Source organism: Sycon ciliatum, chromosome 5 (genome assembly GCF_964019385.1).
Source record: "Sycon ciliatum chromosome 5, ocSycCili1.1, whole genome shotgun sequence".
NCBI classification, from domain to species: Eukaryota; Metazoa; Porifera; class Calcarea; order Leucosolenida; family Sycettidae; genus Sycon; species Sycon ciliatum.
In genome coordinates, this window is record NC_088647.1 from 16,593,561 (window position 1) to 16,611,988 (window position 18,428).

The 18,428-nt window shown below is 48.2% G+C and overlaps 1 protein-coding gene and 1 non-coding gene across 2 annotated transcripts in view; one reads left to right on the forward strand and one right to left on the reverse strand.

The window, feature by feature from the left end:
- Nucleotides 1-10,214: 10,214 nt before the first annotated feature.
- The window catches only part of LOC135817843 (dynein intermediate chain 2, ciliary-like), an 8,810-nt gene continuing 596 nt past the window's right edge, over nucleotides 10,215-18,428 (forward strand). The window contains exon 1 of the mRNA XM_065331121.1: nucleotides 10,215-12,459. Coding sequence (XP_065187193.1) covers nucleotides 10,456-12,459 — 2,004 coding nt within the window. The 5' untranslated portion in view covers nucleotides 10,215-10,455. The remainder of the gene's footprint in view (nucleotides 12,460-18,428) is intronic.
- Nucleotides 13,686-13,767, reverse strand: Trnal-aag (transfer RNA leucine (anticodon AAG)). The gene has a single exon. It is a non-coding gene; the product is annotated as a tRNA-Leu (tRNA).

Genomic DNA, 18,428 nt, shown 5'->3' on the forward strand with positions numbered 1-18,428 from the left:
TCGATCCTCTGACTATCTACATCGATAGTCAAACACACGTCGCAATCCTTGCGTGGTAAAACGAGGTCAGACGACTTGTCATGCGCATGCTGTTGACAATGGTCATCGCACCACCACCATCCTTGTACCTCACTGCACGTCTCTGCTTCCCTGACTGTAGCCCTGTCTTTCAGCTTTGCTACACCCATGAAGATGTTATGATGATCTTCCCAGTTGGTCTTGAACAACCAGCATGCTCTGCCAGATGCGTGTCCGGTAGCACATACAGCCATTGCACAGTCAGTATTAGTAGCGGTGACAGTGCAGCTGTCCTCAGACAATGATAGTGATGTTGAGCGCAAATAACGGCTGAACTTTTTGAAGTGATAATACACATACCAATTGACCTTCTTCTTTTCAGCTGATGATACATGTATAGGATAACCACCAAGGACAGGTCGGAACGCTTCAGCCTCACATATTGGTTTACCGTTGTAGCTGCGGCCCACTGTTAATTGCATTTCCTGCGCATGATCATCAGGGTGCATCAAGCTTACATGGACATCATCCGGGACGGTATCAACGTGAAGTGGTCGGTTGTCAAAGCCTCGAAGTGGAAATTGGAGGATATGCATATCTGCCTCCGGTGTTGACCTCTTCTTATGTGTACAATGCACCATCCTCTCCACGTCCACTCTGGTTGAGAACACAGTTGTTTGTGACTTTACAGTCTTGACAGCATTCTCCACAGCGTCCTCATCAATGGTCACACCTAGCTTTCCAGTGATATGAATCATTGGTGTGTCCAGGTCTTCTGATGTCATGCTACTCGTAGCGTCCAGAATACTGCTGTGAAGCGATAAGACATGCTGGTCCATTGTTGATACTGTGTCTCTGGAGGAAGAATCAGAACAGCCTTCAGCAAGGCGATCACCAAGCACCTGGATGGTGTCAATTGTCTGGCGCTTTGAATTCAGGCGGCTTTGCTCAGACTCCAAGTGTATCCGTTTTTTCCACCTGATCTGGTCGATCTCATCCTTCACACGTTGCTTGTCTTTCTCCAAGGCTTTGATCAGATCGTTGTAAAACGTCTCCACTTTCTTAGATGCATCAGTAGCCTGCTCGTCAACTTGATCCACTGCAGCACTGAGGTCTGTTAGTCTGTCGTCCAAACCGTCCAGGTCAGACAAGCCCGGCACACTGCTGATTTCCTTTACAGCTCGGAGAATTTCTTGCCTCTGCTTCTGGACAACATCCGTAGCAGGAACCATTCTATGTCCGTCGCGCATGTGCGCAGCACAACATATCCCGCATACAAGAGCACTACAGGTTTCACAATAAAGCGACAACACCTGGCCAGCGTGAGCGGGACATTTAGCCTGCACGTCGTCCGAAAGCGGGTTCGACCCACCTTCGGTAGAGGTGTTGGCGGTGTACAAAGTACCAGCGGAAGGTGGCAATGTTTGCCACGCTGGGTGGCGAGCGCTCCCCGCAGCAGCTCCGCCATCGGTCAATTTTGTTACTTTCCTGCACAAAACACAATGAATGCTGGCCGTCTGCGGATTGACGCTGTCCTTCAGGCATCCCTCACATAGGACGTGCAGGCAACGAAGCAACCGTCCAGTGTCTGGCTTTTCAGTTTCGCACTGGACACACGCGCTAGAAGACCTGAACATTGCGAACGCTGGGGAGAAAGAAAGAAAGAAAAGGTTGCGCTTCAACAGTTCCAGTGCGATGTGAAGATTAGAAACCTTTTCCGCGTCTATATTTCGATGCCTGAGCCGAGCGATAGAAAGACTGAGACCCACCGTACCTGTATGGAACAGTGTAGATCTACTGGAATGTTTCGAGGTCGCCCATGACTGTATGGCTATGTCTATGTGACTCTGATTGTGAGGCTGTTTCTGCTATGGACAGGACTGCAGCAATGATTATGTTGAAGGGGATGTCCCTCCACGTCTCCTCGGATCAAGGCGTGGACTTAGGTGGATGTACATAATTGTATGGTTGTAGCAAAGCTTGGCGTTCTCGTATCCCAGGTGATGTCAACTACATGACATGTTGTATCTGTCTTTGGAGTGATGCCAGCGTAGATCTACGTGTCAGAATGTCAGCCACGTATCTATGGTGAGGAGGAGCTGGTTTGGTTGTCATTGGTGATGATGGGTCCACAATATTATTATTACTCAAATCTGTGGACAGCAACTGTTTCGCTCTGTTAGAGCTAGCTCCTCAGCACAGCTCAGAGCACCGAAGCGCAGCTCTTCGCAATGAAATACGTTTCCGTGAAGCAAAGCATTTTTATAAAGAGCTGCAAACCCCGCCAAGAGTGCTCGAAATGCTCCAAGAGCAGTGAGCAATATATTATTACTCTTACTAGAATGTGGGCAGGTTCTTCAAAGCTGGAGACTGGAAATAGGTTTTGGTGGATAATGCCTGGGAAAATTGGCAGATTCTGCTCGAACAACAGTGAAATTGGCAGAACTATGCAACGCTTGTGGTGGACAATTCCTCGCGGAAGTTAGTTCTGGTCCTCCTCGTCCTGTCCCCAGATACATGTAGCAAGCAGGGAGTAGTAGTAGTAGTACTACTACTCCCTGGTACCAATGGTACTAGTTCATGTATTAGATAAACCTTGTTTTAGTTCACACATGCTGTTTTAGTGTTGGACCTCCGGCCGGCTCACCACAAAGTAGCACAGTCTAGCTCTGTTCACAAAGCTAGCGAGTAGAGGGATGCAGAGAGTGGAGTGTGGTCGGCTAGCTGTGGCAGTCTGCACTCCTCGCCAAAGCAGAGCGTCTTCCAGTCATGGGGTGCGCATGCGAGAACGGCTCACACCTCATGACTGACTGTTCACAAACTGACAAAGCTAGCCCCAAATCGCCCAAAATCGGACACCCTGCATCGCCAAGGCTGGCCACATGGTGCGAATTTTTCTCCTCAGCAATTTTTTTCCGGAGAATTTAAAATACCGCCCAAAACACCATGAAAATTCGCTCCGTTGTCATGGTAACCGATCTTGCACACCGAAGTAATTGGTTGCCATGCCTGAATTTTGTAATCCTGGGGTGCGTTTGGTTGGTACGATCTAGAACAGGATCGAACAGCTGGTGCGCATGGAGCAGCCTCATGCCAACCAAACGCTACTCCAGAAACAAAGCACATTTTTGTGGAAAAATGTGCCAAACTTGGTGCATTCTTCAAAATGTGTATGGGTCACCATGGTCACTCTATACGGTACGACGAGTCCAACCCAAAAGTGTATGCACGTGATCATTTGGGACCAAAATCGATGTTCCCGCCAGGTTTCACTGTGAAAAAGTGAAACTGCTCGGTCTGCCGTCCGGCAAGCAGAACATGTTCTGGCCGACCCAGAACAGGTGCAGTCCCAACCAAACGTGCTGTTCTGGTGAATCCTGTTCTAGTTCGTACCAACCAAACGCGCCCCTGGTAATGCATGAGTGTGGTCACACACTGTACAGCAGGGAGTAGTAAAATACGTATTTTACTACTCCCTGCTGTACAGTGTACATGACCTCGTACTTTGCACTTCCACCGCCAAGCGCTAGCCTTTTTAGAAGCACATGACAGTGATTTGTGCCTTCAGGCTTCAGTTGCGCTGAAAAGTGAAAATACAGGACTTCTGAATAGGAAAGTACTGATCCCTGACATTTTTGGCTACTTTTCGGACGTTTCCTTTTTCGGACCGGTTTTCGGAAGAGCCTTCAAAAATCGGACGGTTTGGCAGCACTGTACATGTAACAAGTAATTAGTTACTTGGCCTAGGCTAGCTCAACCGCCAAGGTCACAATCATCATAGCCTCCATAGGTCCTTGATCCCCTGGCATGTACGTCTACACTACAGGTCGATCTACATGACTATACAACTACACAGCTAATTACTTACTTACAAGTGGCGTCCGTCTACTGGCTGCGCCGTTCCAAAACTCCAATGATGATCATGTAGATCCGTTCCTCCAGTCTAGTCCTGTCTCCACTCTCCACTAGGCCCCCGTGTAATATGCCGGCATTTTTTTTAGCATTTTCGGAATTGGATTTTGCATGCAACCACCGACACAGTAGACAGAGCACATTTTACATTTTGAGTTTGACCATTACTGGTCGAAATTGTCTTACCGGTTTCGCTGTCTAAGCAGCTCATCAGAGTAAAGTGAAGTAAAATGTAAAAACACAACAGAATTTATGCGGGTGAGAGTGGCACAAAATATACATAGATACAAGTAGGCCGCCAAAATGCTAGGGGCCCCAAGAGCGTTGGGAGTTCCTAATTTGGAAGTGTTGTATGCTGTAATTCTGTTATGAAATATATGTAGTAAAGTGGGCTAGAATTCCAATATGGGTGAATGCCTATATGGAACATGCTTTGTAATTGTACGTGAAAAAAGCATGCAAGCTTTGTAATTGTACGTGAAAAAAGCATGCAAGCCCAGTGTGTACATTATATCTGTATGGTAATGTGTACAGACTTATATTTTTGGCAGTGTCAATATATTGACACTGCCAAAATGCAGGCAAAATATTTGCCTGCAGCTAAGGGTTACACATGAGTAAGAAGGAGATTATGGAAAAGCATAACTCTAGTAGTAAGAGACAACAATCTAGTGAAATAGTTGTTTTGTCTTTCTGAAGAACACGTTTACATCAGCAGTTGAAAAAATTGAAAAAATTTTTTTTTTTGAAAAAATTTGACTGTAGCAATGTTTTGGTGTGATGTTTAATGAAGAAGGGGTGATATGCAGTTGAAAATACTAGCGTATCATTGTTCTTCTTCTTACAGTTCTTCTTCTCAGGTACTGTCGGCAGTGGATTGACAGTGGAGAAAACGGCAGCTAGGAAATCAAATGGGTAGCCGCGCAATCTGAGTCGAGACCAGAACAGACGACGAACATGTAGAATATCGTCCAACAATGTATTAGTTCTATTGTATCGATGCAATTCAGCTATGATAAATGAACGAAAGTTTGATCTGGGGTGGTCTGATTTGAAAGGAATGTAGAGATATGCGTTTCGCGATAAACTTACTACATCCGCTGTTAGAAGTTTACAGTTGCTAGAGAACTGAGACTTAGAGAGGAGAGAAGTAAGAGCGACAGTATCAGCAAGGACAGTATTAGCTTTGCATTTGATAATAGATTTAAGATGGAAATCTACAAATCTAGATGCAGGTGAGGTGCAATAGCCTATGCAAGATACCATGGGCCTACCTGGAGCGCCATGTGCCAGAGGTTTTTTATGTATTTTTGGTAGCATGTAAAACTTGGCTGGTTTAAACGGAAAACAAGCAAACATTGCTGATAAATCACGTTTAGACAGGAGGTCCGAGTGTTGAGAACAGATATCTTTAAGTGCAGACTGAATAGAAACGTCTAAACTAGATAACTGTGTGGTGTCAACATCAGAACAAGAAACAGAGTAAAACTTTTTATCTGCTAATTGTCTATATCCTTCAGCGATATAATCTTCAACATTGAGGATTACGGTTCCTAGATTTTTATCAGCATTGCATATCATGATATCATTGCGAGCTTTAAGCCTCTGCAGGGCGAGCTGTTCATCAATGGTAAGATTTGCTTTTCGATAAAGGACAGATCGAGCAATTTTTAAATCAGTTTGAACTGGATTAAAGCTGATTCTGTGTGAGGAAATGCTAAAGGAGGAGTTTTTGGAAGAATGTAGATGGAAGCCAGGAATAAAAGTAGATTTTGACACTGAAGTTCTAAAATCATTATTCGCAAAACAATCTTTCCATCTAATGTTCTGTTGTAGTCTATTGAAATCAGCTGTGATACCATCTAGACTAGGCAAGTGAGTAGTGTAACGGAAACTAGAGCCGTAACCTAATACTTGCTGTTCAACAGGGTCAAAGGAGAATTTGGACAAGTTATGAAAACCGGAATTAATGACATATTTGCTGTGATCTGAAAGTTTCAGCTAATGTCTTTTCGGCTTTCGGTGGGCAACAGCCTTTGGATTCTTGTTGCTCATCGTCACTGTCAACTTTTTTGACACATTCTTCTTCTTCTTCTTGATAGGAGTCTTGGTGTTCTTGCAATTAAACAACAGACGATTAACAATAGCATTGACATACCGTTCTACTTCAACTGCGGGCAATGGCGATGTTCCTGACATGATAGAAGATGATTCTTCATTGTCATCAGTGCCATCGGCGGCATCGGCAGCATCATTGGCAGTAGCGGTGTCGACGTCTGCTGGTGGCAGGTCATCATCTGCGGCGTCTGCGGCGTCGAACTGATCATCGGCGACGAACTGATCATCGGCAACAGTAGTTTCAGAATGGCGACGTTTCGCAGCCTGATGAGAAATACCAAGAGTCTTCGGAGGCATAGTGAATTACTGAGGGTGGTGCTAGGGTAACGAAATTGGATTTTGCATGCAACCACCGACACAGTAGACAGAGCACATTTTACATTTTGAGTTTGACCATTACTGGTCGAAATTGTCTTACCGGTTTCGCTGTCTAAGCAGCTCATCAGAGTAAAGTGAAGTAAAATGTAAAAACACAACAGAATTTATGCGGGTGAGAGTGGCACAAAATATACATAGATACAAGTAGGCCGCCAAAATGCTAGGGGCCCCAAGAGCGTTGGGAGTTCCTAATTTGGAAGTGTTGTATGCTGTAATTCTGTTATGAAATATATGTAGTAAAGTGGGCTAGAATTCCAATATGGGTGAATGCCTATATGGAACATGCTTTGTAATTGTACGTGAAAAAAGCATGCAAGCTTTGTAATTGTACGTGAAAAAAGCATGCAAGCCCAGTGTGTACATTATATCTGTATGGTAATGTGTACAGACTTATATTTTTGGCAGTGTCAATATATTGACACTGCCAAAAATATAAGTCTGTACACATTACCATACAGATATAATGTACACACTGGGCTTGCATGCTTTTTTCACGTACAACATACAACTTGTTCATAATTACAAAGCATGTTCCATATAGGCATTCACCCATATTGGAATTCTAGCCCACCTTATTACATATATTTCATAACAGAATTACAGCATACAACACTTCCAAATTAGGAACTCCCAACGCTCTTGGGGCCCCTAGCATTTTGGCGGCCTACTTGTATCTATGTATATTTTGTGCCACTCTCACCCGCATAAATTCTGTTGTGTTTTTACATTTTACTTCACTTTACTCTGATGAGCTGCTTAGACAGCGAAACCGGTAAGACAATTTCGACCAGTTATGGTCAAACTCAAAGTGTAAAATGTGCTCTGTCTACTGTGTCGGTGGTTGCATGCAAAATCCAATTTTGGCAGTGTCAATATATTGACACTGCCAAAAATATAAGTCTGTACACATTACCATACAGATATAATGTACACACTGGGCTTGCATGCTTTTTTCACGTACAACATACAACTTGTTCATAATTACAAAGCATGTTCCATATAGGCATTCACCCATATTGGAATTCTAGCCCACCTTATTACATATATTTCATAACAGAATTACAGCATACAACACTTCCAAATTAGGAACTCCCAACGCTCTTGGGGCCCCTAGCATTTTGGCGGCCTACTTGTATCTATGTATATTTTGTGCCACTCTCACCCGCATAAATTCTGTTGTGTTTTTACATTTTACTTCACTTTACTCTGATGAGCTGCTTAGACAGCGAAACCGGTAAGACAATTTCGACCAGTTATGGTCAAACTCAAAGTGTAAAATGTGCTCTGTCTACTGTGTCGGTGGTTGCATGCAAAATCCAGGCTCACCACAAAGTAGCACAGTCTAGCTCTGTTCACAAAGCTAGCGAGTAGAGGGATGCAGAGAGTGGAGTGTGGTCGGCTAGCTGTGGCAGTCTGCACTCCTCGCCAAAGCAGAGCGTCTTCCAGTCATGGGGTGCGCATGCGAGAACGGCTCACACCTCATGACTGACTGTTCACAAACTGACAAAGCTAGCCCCAAATCGCCCAAAATCGGACACCCTGCATCGCCAAGGCTGGCCACATGGTGCGAATTTTTCTCCTCAGCAATTTTTTTCCGGAGAATTTAAAATACCGCCCAAAACACCATGAAAATTCGCTCCGTTGTCATGGTAACCGATCTTGCACACCGAAGTAATTGGTTGCCATGCCTGAATTTTGTAATCCTGGGGTGCGTTTGGTTGGTACGATCTAGAACAGGATCGAACAGCTGGTGCGCATGGAGCAGCCTCATGCCAACCAAACGCTACTCCAGAAACAAAGCACATTTTTGTGGAAAAATGTGCCAAACTTGGTGCATTCTTCAAAATGTGTATGGGTCACCATGGTCACTCTATACGGTACGACGAGTCCAACCCAAAAGTGTATGCACGTGATCATTTGGGACCAAAATCGATGTTCCCGCCAGGTTTCACTGTGAAAAAGTGAAACTGCTCGGTCTGCCGTCCGGCAAGCAGAACATGTTCTGGCCGACCCAGAACAGGTGCAGTCCCAACCAAACGTGCTGTTCTGGTGAATCCTGTTCTAGTTCGTACCAACCAAACGCGCCCCTGGTAATGCATGAGTGTGGTCACACACTGTACAGCAGGGAGTAGTAAAATACGTATTTTACTACTCCCTGCTGTACAGTGTACATGACCTCGTACTTTGCACTTCCACCGCCAAGCGCTAGCCTTTTTAGAAGCACATGACAGTGATTTGTGCCTTCAGGCTTCAGTTGCGCTGAAAAGTGAAAATACAGGACTTCTGAATAGGAAAGTACTGATCCCTGACATTTTTGGCTACTTTTCGGACGTTTCCTTTTTCGGACCGGTTTTCGGAAGAGCCTTCAAAAATCGGACGGTTTGGCAGCACTGTACATGTAACAAGTAATTAGTTACTTGGCCTAGGCTAGCTCAACCGCCAAGGTCACAATCATCATAGCCTCCATAGGTCCTTGATCCCCTGGCATGTACGTCTACACTACAGGTCGATCTACATGACTATACAACTACACAGCTAATTACTTACTTACAAGTGGCGTCCGTCTACTGGCTGCGCCGTTCCAAAACTCCAATGATGATCATGTAGATCCGTTCCTCCAGTCTAGTCCTGTCTCCACTCTCCACTAGGCCCCCGTGTAATATGCCGGCATTTTTTTTAGCATTTTCGGTACAATCCGCGAACCCAGGACTTTGGGCTCGTGATGCAGCATTTTGGGGGAAACGGAGCACTTGGCCGTTGTGTATCAAAAATTGAGAGAAGAAAATTACTTCCCAAACAAGAACGTCTCTTCCGCATTCCGTGGGTTAGCTTCTTGTTGAGTAGTTTATGTTTAGGGCCCGTCCGTAAATATCGATGTTTTTTTAGAGACGATATTGGTGCGTCTGGGGGGAGGGGGTTTGAGCCATGTGCGTCTTTTCGAGCATCAGAAAAATATCGATGTAAATATCTGAAGTTTCGCCGATCCCTGCACGCGGACGTCTAAATGGCTATACAAGAAATGTGAAACAAGCTTCCGTTCGCGGAGCTAAAACTCGCGACACAAGAACAAAATCAAAATTTGGAAGCTGTACGCCCATGGCGAATTTCAAGAGCAAAAGAATGAGCTATTGATTGTGGAAATCGGCCGAACGATGCCTGCAGGAGACCAGTTTTTCAAGACGTAGAGGCAGTGCGAACAAACACGGACGAACTCCACAAGAGTTTCCAGTCTTCACTGTCTGAACAAGGATTGAAGGATGCAGCACAAGAAGGCTGCTGGCCACAAGTGTTCTCGAGGGCGACCAAAAAAGTCATAATGCTCTCCTTCTCAATTAGACCATAATACCATAATATCTTGGGTTCATATTATTGACAAAAAAAGGAAAAAAAATGAGCATCCAAAAATTTTGATTCCATGATCTAGATGTACATATATGTACATGTACAGACTGTACATGTGCGTCTTCTGGAGGGGGGGGGGGGGGAGGGGGGGGGGTCAAGGGAGAGAAGCACCAATATCGTCTCTAAAAAAACATCGATATTTACGGACGGCCCCTTACCATGGCAGACTCGAGTCGAGCAAGTCTTTTATTGACGGCGTGTGCTGAGGATTACAAAAAAGTGAGCATTTTCCGAGCATTTTCGGCAAGGTTTGGGAGCATTTTCGGCAAGGTTTACGAGAATTTCCCAAAAGCATTTTCGACAAAGTTTCGGGCGCCATGTACACCGGGCCCTACTACTACTAGACTCTCCACTCCAGACCAGTTACATGGTTTACACATCTCGCATTGCGAGCAGGCAGCACACGTAGATCTACTTCTCTGTACTTTTTTTGTAGACCCGCACGCAGCTGCGTAGACACTCTGACAGTTTGGTGCTGTAGCCAGTGTAGGCCAGGGACTACTGGCAGTACTGCAAGGCAACCGCTGCGTCGGCTCTACCGTCCTGCAGAACTCCATTTCCTCTCTTTTCTCACATAACAAGTTTCTGTCTGGGTTGGTCGACGGGAAACGTTCCTGGCCCTCAACCATGAGTATCGAAAAAGATAACCTGCAGTTGATACGTGAGGCGGTTGCTTCACTTGCAGCCAAGGATCGAGAGAAGGAGAACGCCAAGCTGAAAGAAGCCGAGCGCCGGGCCAAAGAAGAAGAAGAGGCAGCGGCCAGACGGGAGGCGCAGCTAAACGAAGTCATAACCCGAGTGTTGAAGGCCACAAACCCTCGATTACCGTCCAACGTAACACGCTATAACTACAAGGAGGGCGCTTACAAGTCTATCGGTATTACGGAGCACATGGTCGTCCACTGGGAGATGCCCAGCTATCTCATTCGGGCGGATTCAGAAGAGGCTGAAAGACAACGCTCGCGCGCCCTAGATTACGAGAGAAGCGGCTCGCTCACCACCACCACCTCCCGACGTTTCTCGCATTCGCTAGACCCGGACGAGCAGAGTGACGGGGACGAGGACGACGACAACGACGATGAGGATGATGACGGGGAGGAATCGTCGACCAGGAGAGCAAAGAAGGAGAAGAATGCGGACGCATCCAGAGAGGGCGGCGGTGCTGCCGCAACTGCCGATGCTGGCGGAGACTCGAAGCTATTGATCCAGTTCAACTACATCGATCGTGAAACTCAAACCTTGGATACATCGTTTACATCGACACGCGAGACGATGACCGTTCCGCCAAAGCGCGCCGGCTATTCAGACAGTGTCACTCAGTGGGAGATCTACGACAGGTGCATCGAGGAACAAGCGCGCTTGGAAGCGGAGAAGAAGCGGAAAGCGGCTGCCAGTGCGCGCCAGCCGGCAGGCGGAGCGCAGGCGCAGGCAGCGGCGGAACCTGAGCCACTACCGGACGAGCCAGACGAGCTTGAGATCACGATCAAGCTGGAGAACCTGGAGCCCAGCGGTGGTTCAGGAGGCAAGAAGAAGAAGACAGGTGGCATAGGGGGCAAGGGTGGTGATGATGATGGTGACGCCGAGGAGCCTGTGAAGGAGCACGATTGCTCCGCCATCAGCAAGGTGGCCAAGGTCATGGAGCGCATGGTCACGCAGAACGGCGTGCGCGATCGCATTCACGACATGGTTTACTTTGACGATCCGCGCGACGGCACGGCAGGCTACAAGAAGGCCGGCACGCTGCTACACCTGTGGAGCGTGAAGGGTAACTACGGGTTCGGTATAGCGGTGAAGTCGTTGTGCCTATGCCCTCGCTACTCGGACATGTTCGTCGCCACCTACTGCAGCGTGGACCTGATTGACAAGGTGGGCGAGGGGTCGGTGTGCCTGCACACGCTGAAGAACCCGGCGTTCCCCGACCACGTGATGGACATGGCGAGCGGCGTGATGAGCGTGGACGTGCACCCAAAGCAGTGTCACATGCTGTGCATCGGAATGCTGGACGGACGCGTGGCCGTCCTGGACGCCCGTCGGCCCAGCGCCAACGCCATACTGTGCGAGAGCCCTGTGCTGGAGCGACACACGGACATGGTGTGGCAGGTGCGATGGCAGAAGGACGACCCGCAGCGCCGTCTCAACTTCTTCAGCGTGTCGTCCGACGGCTTCATCGCGCAGTGGACGGTGACGAAGGACGCGCTCGCACGGCGCAACATCACCCCCATCATGCAGCTGAAGGACAAGGCGAAAATCCCCATCATCCCCGAGCCGTGGATGGAGCCGGAGAAGCAGTTGAACTTGGCGCGTGGAAGCTGCTTTGATTTCATCCCCACCCTGGACAACGTGTACCTGATAGGAACCGAGGAGGGAATCATACACAAGTGCTCCACGCTTTACCAGCAGAACTACATCCGCTCATTCCAAGCGCACAACTTCACCATATACGCGGTGCGTTGGAACCCATTCCAGCCGCGTGTGTTTGCGACGTGTGGAGTGGACTGTTGCGTGAAGATCTGGGATGATGAGCGGCCAGAGACGCCGCTGTTTGTATTCGACCTGGACGACCCCGTGATTGACTTCTGCTGGGCACCGTACTCGTCAACCGTGTTCGTCGCCGGCACAATGAACGGATATGTAAGTGAACTCCATGTGTTTGTAAGTGCATGGTGTGTGTGTGCGTGTGTGTGCGCGCGCGTGTGTGCATGTGTGTGAGCATGTGTTCGTGTGCTCACTTGTACACGCCTGTGTGCTTGTGTGTGTTGTCTGTATGCTGCGAGGTATTTCAATGTGGGTACCAGTGTCTGCTCCCGAGCCGGTCAGCGACCTGGTTGGGGTGTACTTGGAGGTATGTCAATGTGGGTACCAGTGTCTGCTCCCGAGCCGGTCAGCGACCTGGTTGGGGTGTACTTGGAGGTATGTCAATGTGGGTACCAGTGTCAGCTCCCGAGCCGGTCAGCGACCTGGTTGGGGTGTGCTTGTACACGTACTTGGACCAGTTTGAACAAAGAACACTGGATCACTTGTGACCCGGTTGGGAAGACATAAATACATCACGGAGTCCTAAAATATGTGTTACGGCTCCCTGATGTAGATTCAGTAGCCGCACTTGAGCGTACCCGGCTCTGACCCGGTTGAATGAGTTGTGATGTACAACTGTACTCGGTTGGTTTGAAGTCCTAGAGCAGGCACTGGCAGGGGCGTAGGAAGCAGCTTTATATTGGTGTTGCCAAAGTGTGAGATGGGGGGGGGGGGGTCCTCCCCCGGGGAAAAGTTTTGGAAAACTGGGCCGAAAAGGCCATATTTAATGCTACAGAATAATATGAGAAATAAGAATATGCGGTACCGCGGTTGTGCTCCACTTTTTTTAAATGACGTTTTACCTGCATACCCGCGCAAAATCAAAATAATCCTCGTCATCTGGCCTGCGCAACGCATTAGAATTTGAATTCTGCGGAGCCGCAGTGGAACCTGGCCCATAGTGACCGCGGCTCGAGCTGGTGCAGCGAGGCCGGGGCTGCGGATAGATAGCGTGCTCGCAATCCGAATGTCTGCCATGATCATGCTGGGGATTTGCATACGCGCAGTCAGTTTCATTTTTTTCACAGACTCAACCAAGCCTCTTGTACTGGCAAAATAAACACAATAATTACAAGTGCAACCTCAACAGCACAGGAAGAAAAAAGAGCAAAAAATGGCTGTGAACACAGTCGAGAGAGCAAAAATGGCTGTGAAAACAGTGTAATCTAATATAAAGCCTCGGGAGAATAACTGATGCTGCTCATCGCAGTGAGTTTCTGTCAGAGAGTGATATATTGAATGCGACGATAATGAAAAAATTAAATAGTATGAAAAAGGAATCCTGGCAGCGGTGGGATTCGAACCCACGCCTCCGAAGAGACTGGAGCCTTAATCCAGCGCCTTAGACCACTCGGCCACGCTACCATGCACAAACTATCTGGCTAGTGCTTCGCTGAACAATATGGAGCGACAGGATTTGAAGTTGCACTGGTTGGGACACAGCAAGATTTGCCCAGATCCCTGGAAAATGCATTCCTGAGTTATTTTTTCATGAAGTATCACCAGTGATATGAGTTATGACTACTGTTAGCTACCTTATGTTTAGATTACTGTAAAGTGAGAAACTTTCGCTAGAGATTAATTTTCCCTATTTTCACGACCATCACGCAAAGTGTTTTACGTTGGCAACGTGCAGCCACACTGCTCCGCATCATCAATTGCTGAATGGTGCTCTGCCCGAGGAGTGCAGATTCAGGAAGGTGTCATATTTGCATCCAAGCACTTCAGAACTGCCTACGCACGGGTGACCGTCGAGGCAGCTGATGAGAACACAGTCGGTGACAAAGGGTTCTGGCCGGATGCTCTTTCGCACACGGTTAGGCCCTGGCGTTTTGCCGCGGACAGTTTTGACACCAGCACTGCCAACCAGGCAAACAACGTCCTCTCCTCAGGCTCAGCATGATGGCGCGACCACAGCTGAATCCACTGGCTCGGCCCTACTTCCCCCCTTGCCAGGGTAAACTGACCTTGCTTTCCGTAAATTGCCGCTCAATCGTTAACAAATCTGCCGAACTGTCTGTCATTGCTGATTTCAACAAACCTGATGTCATCTGTCTAAATGAAACATGGCTAAATCCAAGCATAGCGCTCACCATCTCCGGTTATACCACATTTCGTCGCGACCGACCACCTCATGATAACAAATCCGGTACGGCAACCAGAGGATATGGTGGAGTTGCGATTCTTGTCCGGCAAAATCGCTTCGGAAGAGTCCAAGTTCGCGACGACCTTGCTCGTCCGACCTGTGAATCCGTATGGGTTGAGCTTCACCCAATCTTAGGCTCCCCGACACCCATCCTCGTCTGCTGTACCTACCGTCCGCCCTCAGTCAAAACCACGGAAATAGACCACTTCTGTGATATGCTAGCTAGTGCTTTGGTAACCGTTCCCATGTCATCGTACCATGTCATAATGGCTGGGGACTTCAACAGTAAGCACAAACGGTGGTGCCCATCGGATTTAACGTGTCCTGCTGGGGCGGCACTTTTTCGCACCCTTACCTGCTTCGGTTTGGATCAGCTGGTGCAGAGTCCAACGCACACAACATCTTCCGGAACACAGTCATGTCTAGACCTTGTCTTCACGAACCAACCCCTGCTGGCGACGGACGTTCACACAGCTTGCGCTCTTGGCTCCTCGGACCATCTCATGGTTTCATGCCAGTTCGCCGTCTCATTGCCCTCGGATCCAGACCTGCCACTTCCTTCTCGCAAACCGTTCCCATATCGCTTCCGTCGAGTTCCCTCTCAGTGCTGGGACTCTATGAACGCTGATTTCTCCTGCCACGACTGGTCGTTTCTGCAACCAGAAGGCTCTCCAACTGTTGACGCCGCGGTAGATCACTTTGCAGCCGTCCTTGAACGAAGGTTCCAACAGCACCTCTCTAACTTTGCTATCGGCTACAACAACCGGAAACATTCCAACCCAACATCCTCGACATCTAGTCCCCCATGGGTGACACGGTCCCTCGTATCTGAAGTGAAGCGCAAGCGTGATCTTTTCAGCATCTACAAGAAATTCCCAACGCCGGTTAACCGGGAGGCTTACCGAGTTCAACGCAACTTCGTCAAGCACCTTTCTCGTACCTCACACCGCTCCTTTCTAAACTCTCTTTCTGCAACACTCTCCTCCCCCGATCGCCCATCACTCCACCAATTCATTCGCAACCAGTGCCGCGGGACCTCCCGCGCGCCAATCCAGTACCTGACGGACTCCCATGGCAACCGCCAGCACGATGTGAAGGCGATTGCAGACACACTGAACAAGCAGTTTGTTTCATCCGGCATTCCGGAAGATCCGAATTGGGTCATTCCATCGCTGTCCCCAGCCCCTGAACTTAGCGCACCACTCACACGCGTCGTTACCACGACTGCTACCGTCTGTAAGCACCTCAAACTCCTGAAGAATTGTAAGTCCCCTGGCGAAGATGGCATACCCAATGAGGTTCTCAAATGGCTTGCGCCATCTCTGTCCTATCCCTTGTGCCTGCTCTTTAACATGTCATATCGTACAGGAGTATTTCCGTCCGTCTGGAAATCTGCTGTTATCGTCCCGATCTATAAGAAAGGCCAACGCTCTCAGGCTGGCAACTACAGACCAATCTCTCTCCTTCCCGCTGTGTCCAAGGTCTGTGAACGTATTTTCTTTGAGTCTCTGTACTGCCACGTCACCCCAGCGCTTTCACCATCTCAATCCGGTTTCTGCCGTGGAGACTCCACAACTTTCCAACTAACACGTCTAGTACAAGACATCTACACCCAGCGGAACCTCAGGCGGCATGTTGGCATCGTGTTCTTTGACCTAGCGAAAGCTTTCGACACCGTCTGGCATCGTGGTCTGCTTGCAAAGCTAGAGTCCGTCTTCTTGGTACACGGTCCAGCCCTGCAATGGCTCTCATCCTATCTTTCCTGCCGCCACCAGACTGTCAGAGTATCTACCTCCCTATCAGACCCATTACTAGTCGTGTCTGGGGTACCCCAGGGGTCCATACTTGGGCCGCTCCTATTTCTACTGTACGTTAATGACTTGCCAGCCCTTGTACCAAATGTAAGTCTTTTTGCTGACGACACTGCTCTGATGTGCTCCGACAGCTCGGCAGACAACCTCACGGCCTCCATGCAGTCCGGGGTCAACGCTACAGTAACATGGATGGAAACCTGGAAACTGAAGCCTAACCTCGCCAAAACCGAGGCCATGTTCTTCTCTCCCTCGCCCCCCACTCAACTTCTGTATTTTCCTGGTCTAAATAGTACACCTATTAAAGTTGTTAACGAGCACAAGCACCTGGGCGTTATTCTCGACCGCCAACTCTCCTGGTCTCCACAAGTCCAGTCTGTGTGCAAGCGTGCGAGTGCGTCCTTAGGTATGCTACAACCCCACTGCCAACACTTGAATGATAACTGCAGAAAATTGTTCTTTAAGTCGTACATTTTGCCTATATTTGACTATTGCGATATAGCTTGGTGCGGGTTGTCTCAGACTTTACTCCACAGACTGGAGGTACATCAACGCTTGCTTCTGAAAATTCTGTTTCGAAAAGACCAAACATTTGCCTCCCTTTGTCTTTATAAACTTGCTTCCACGCACCCTCTTCTTGCCCGACATCAGCAGCATCTTTGTATCCTTGTGCAAAAAATCTTCCTAGCCCAAGTCCCGAAACATATTGCCAAGTACAACTGGTTTGTTACCACTAGACCAACACGCAATGCCTTATCACTGCCCCGAGCTAGTTCCTCTCTGTTTTTGAAATCCCCTTTCTTCTCAGCATACTCCCTTTGGTCTAACCTGCCTACTAGCATTAAGACATGCCAGGATATCAGGAAATTCACAGTCCAGCTTTCCACACTGTCTCATCCGAAGTGATCCCATGTATTATTAATGTGCCTCCCTTTCTTTTTCTCTCCCTATCTCCTTTCCCTCTCTGACAGCATCTTTCTTTTTCTTTTTTTTCCCTTTTAGCTTGCCGTGGTTGGCTATCACCTGACCTCTCATGTTTATTGGCAGTCTTCGGACGGGCCAGGAGATGTTGAATAAATAAATAAATAAATAAATCACACATTCGAGAATATAAATCGCCGCAAACTGCTCTGTACATTGATCGTAGACAGTAAGGTCCAACTGAAGAGATACGATCGCAAACGTTTCTCATCGTGAACCAGCCCAATTCATGAAAACGCGCAATGTGTGTGCCGCGAAAGTTTTATCGCTTTTTAAGAAGGCGCAAGTAGTAAGGATCTGATAGACCTGTCCTCCCTGCATTTGATGATGGTTGCGATTCGTGGTCCTCGCAGGTAGCCGGGTACCCGTGCTACTCGTGAGGACCTCGGGTAGCACGGGGAGAGAATAGTACCCGAAAACCCGAAGTTGCAGATAACATAATGTACAGTGCACGTGTACAAATTTATGTAATACTCCGCATGTCTACTCAGTGTGTAGCTGTAAGGGAAGGGGTGCATTGTGGTGTTACCATGGAAACATTACCTGATCGGGTACCCTTGCAACCCGTAGAAAACTACCCGACCCCGATGCCTGAAGAAAATGCTACCCGACTCAGCCTTAGTTGTGATGGTGATCACCGGGGGGTCTGGAGAACTTTAAAGGGATGCTCCTGCAGTTATCTTTCCGTTTTGTACAGAGCCTGACGATGTAATGGAGTCTGGCCCCCGGGGTATTTCTCTGTGCCCCAGATAGGGGCCAGCCCTAGTCATTCTGTACCGTAGTCCTTGACTCACTGTACATGCTTGACTGGTGTGACGCATAAATCAGCTTGCACAGCAGTCAGTCTCAATTTCACCGACCATCTACTGCCGTGGACATGTAATCCAGTCGATTGACCAGGGCCTGCGCCCTCAGCGCCTACAGAACAGTGCACAATCATGTTGATCCGATGCGACCAGTGTGCTGCAATGCATAATGATTACATGTATGTCATCAGGTCATGCGCATATACTGCTTACCCATGGCTGCATGGCCACTGCGGCGCCCTGGGGCCGCTAGATGTGCGACCGATTTCCATGTCCACGACA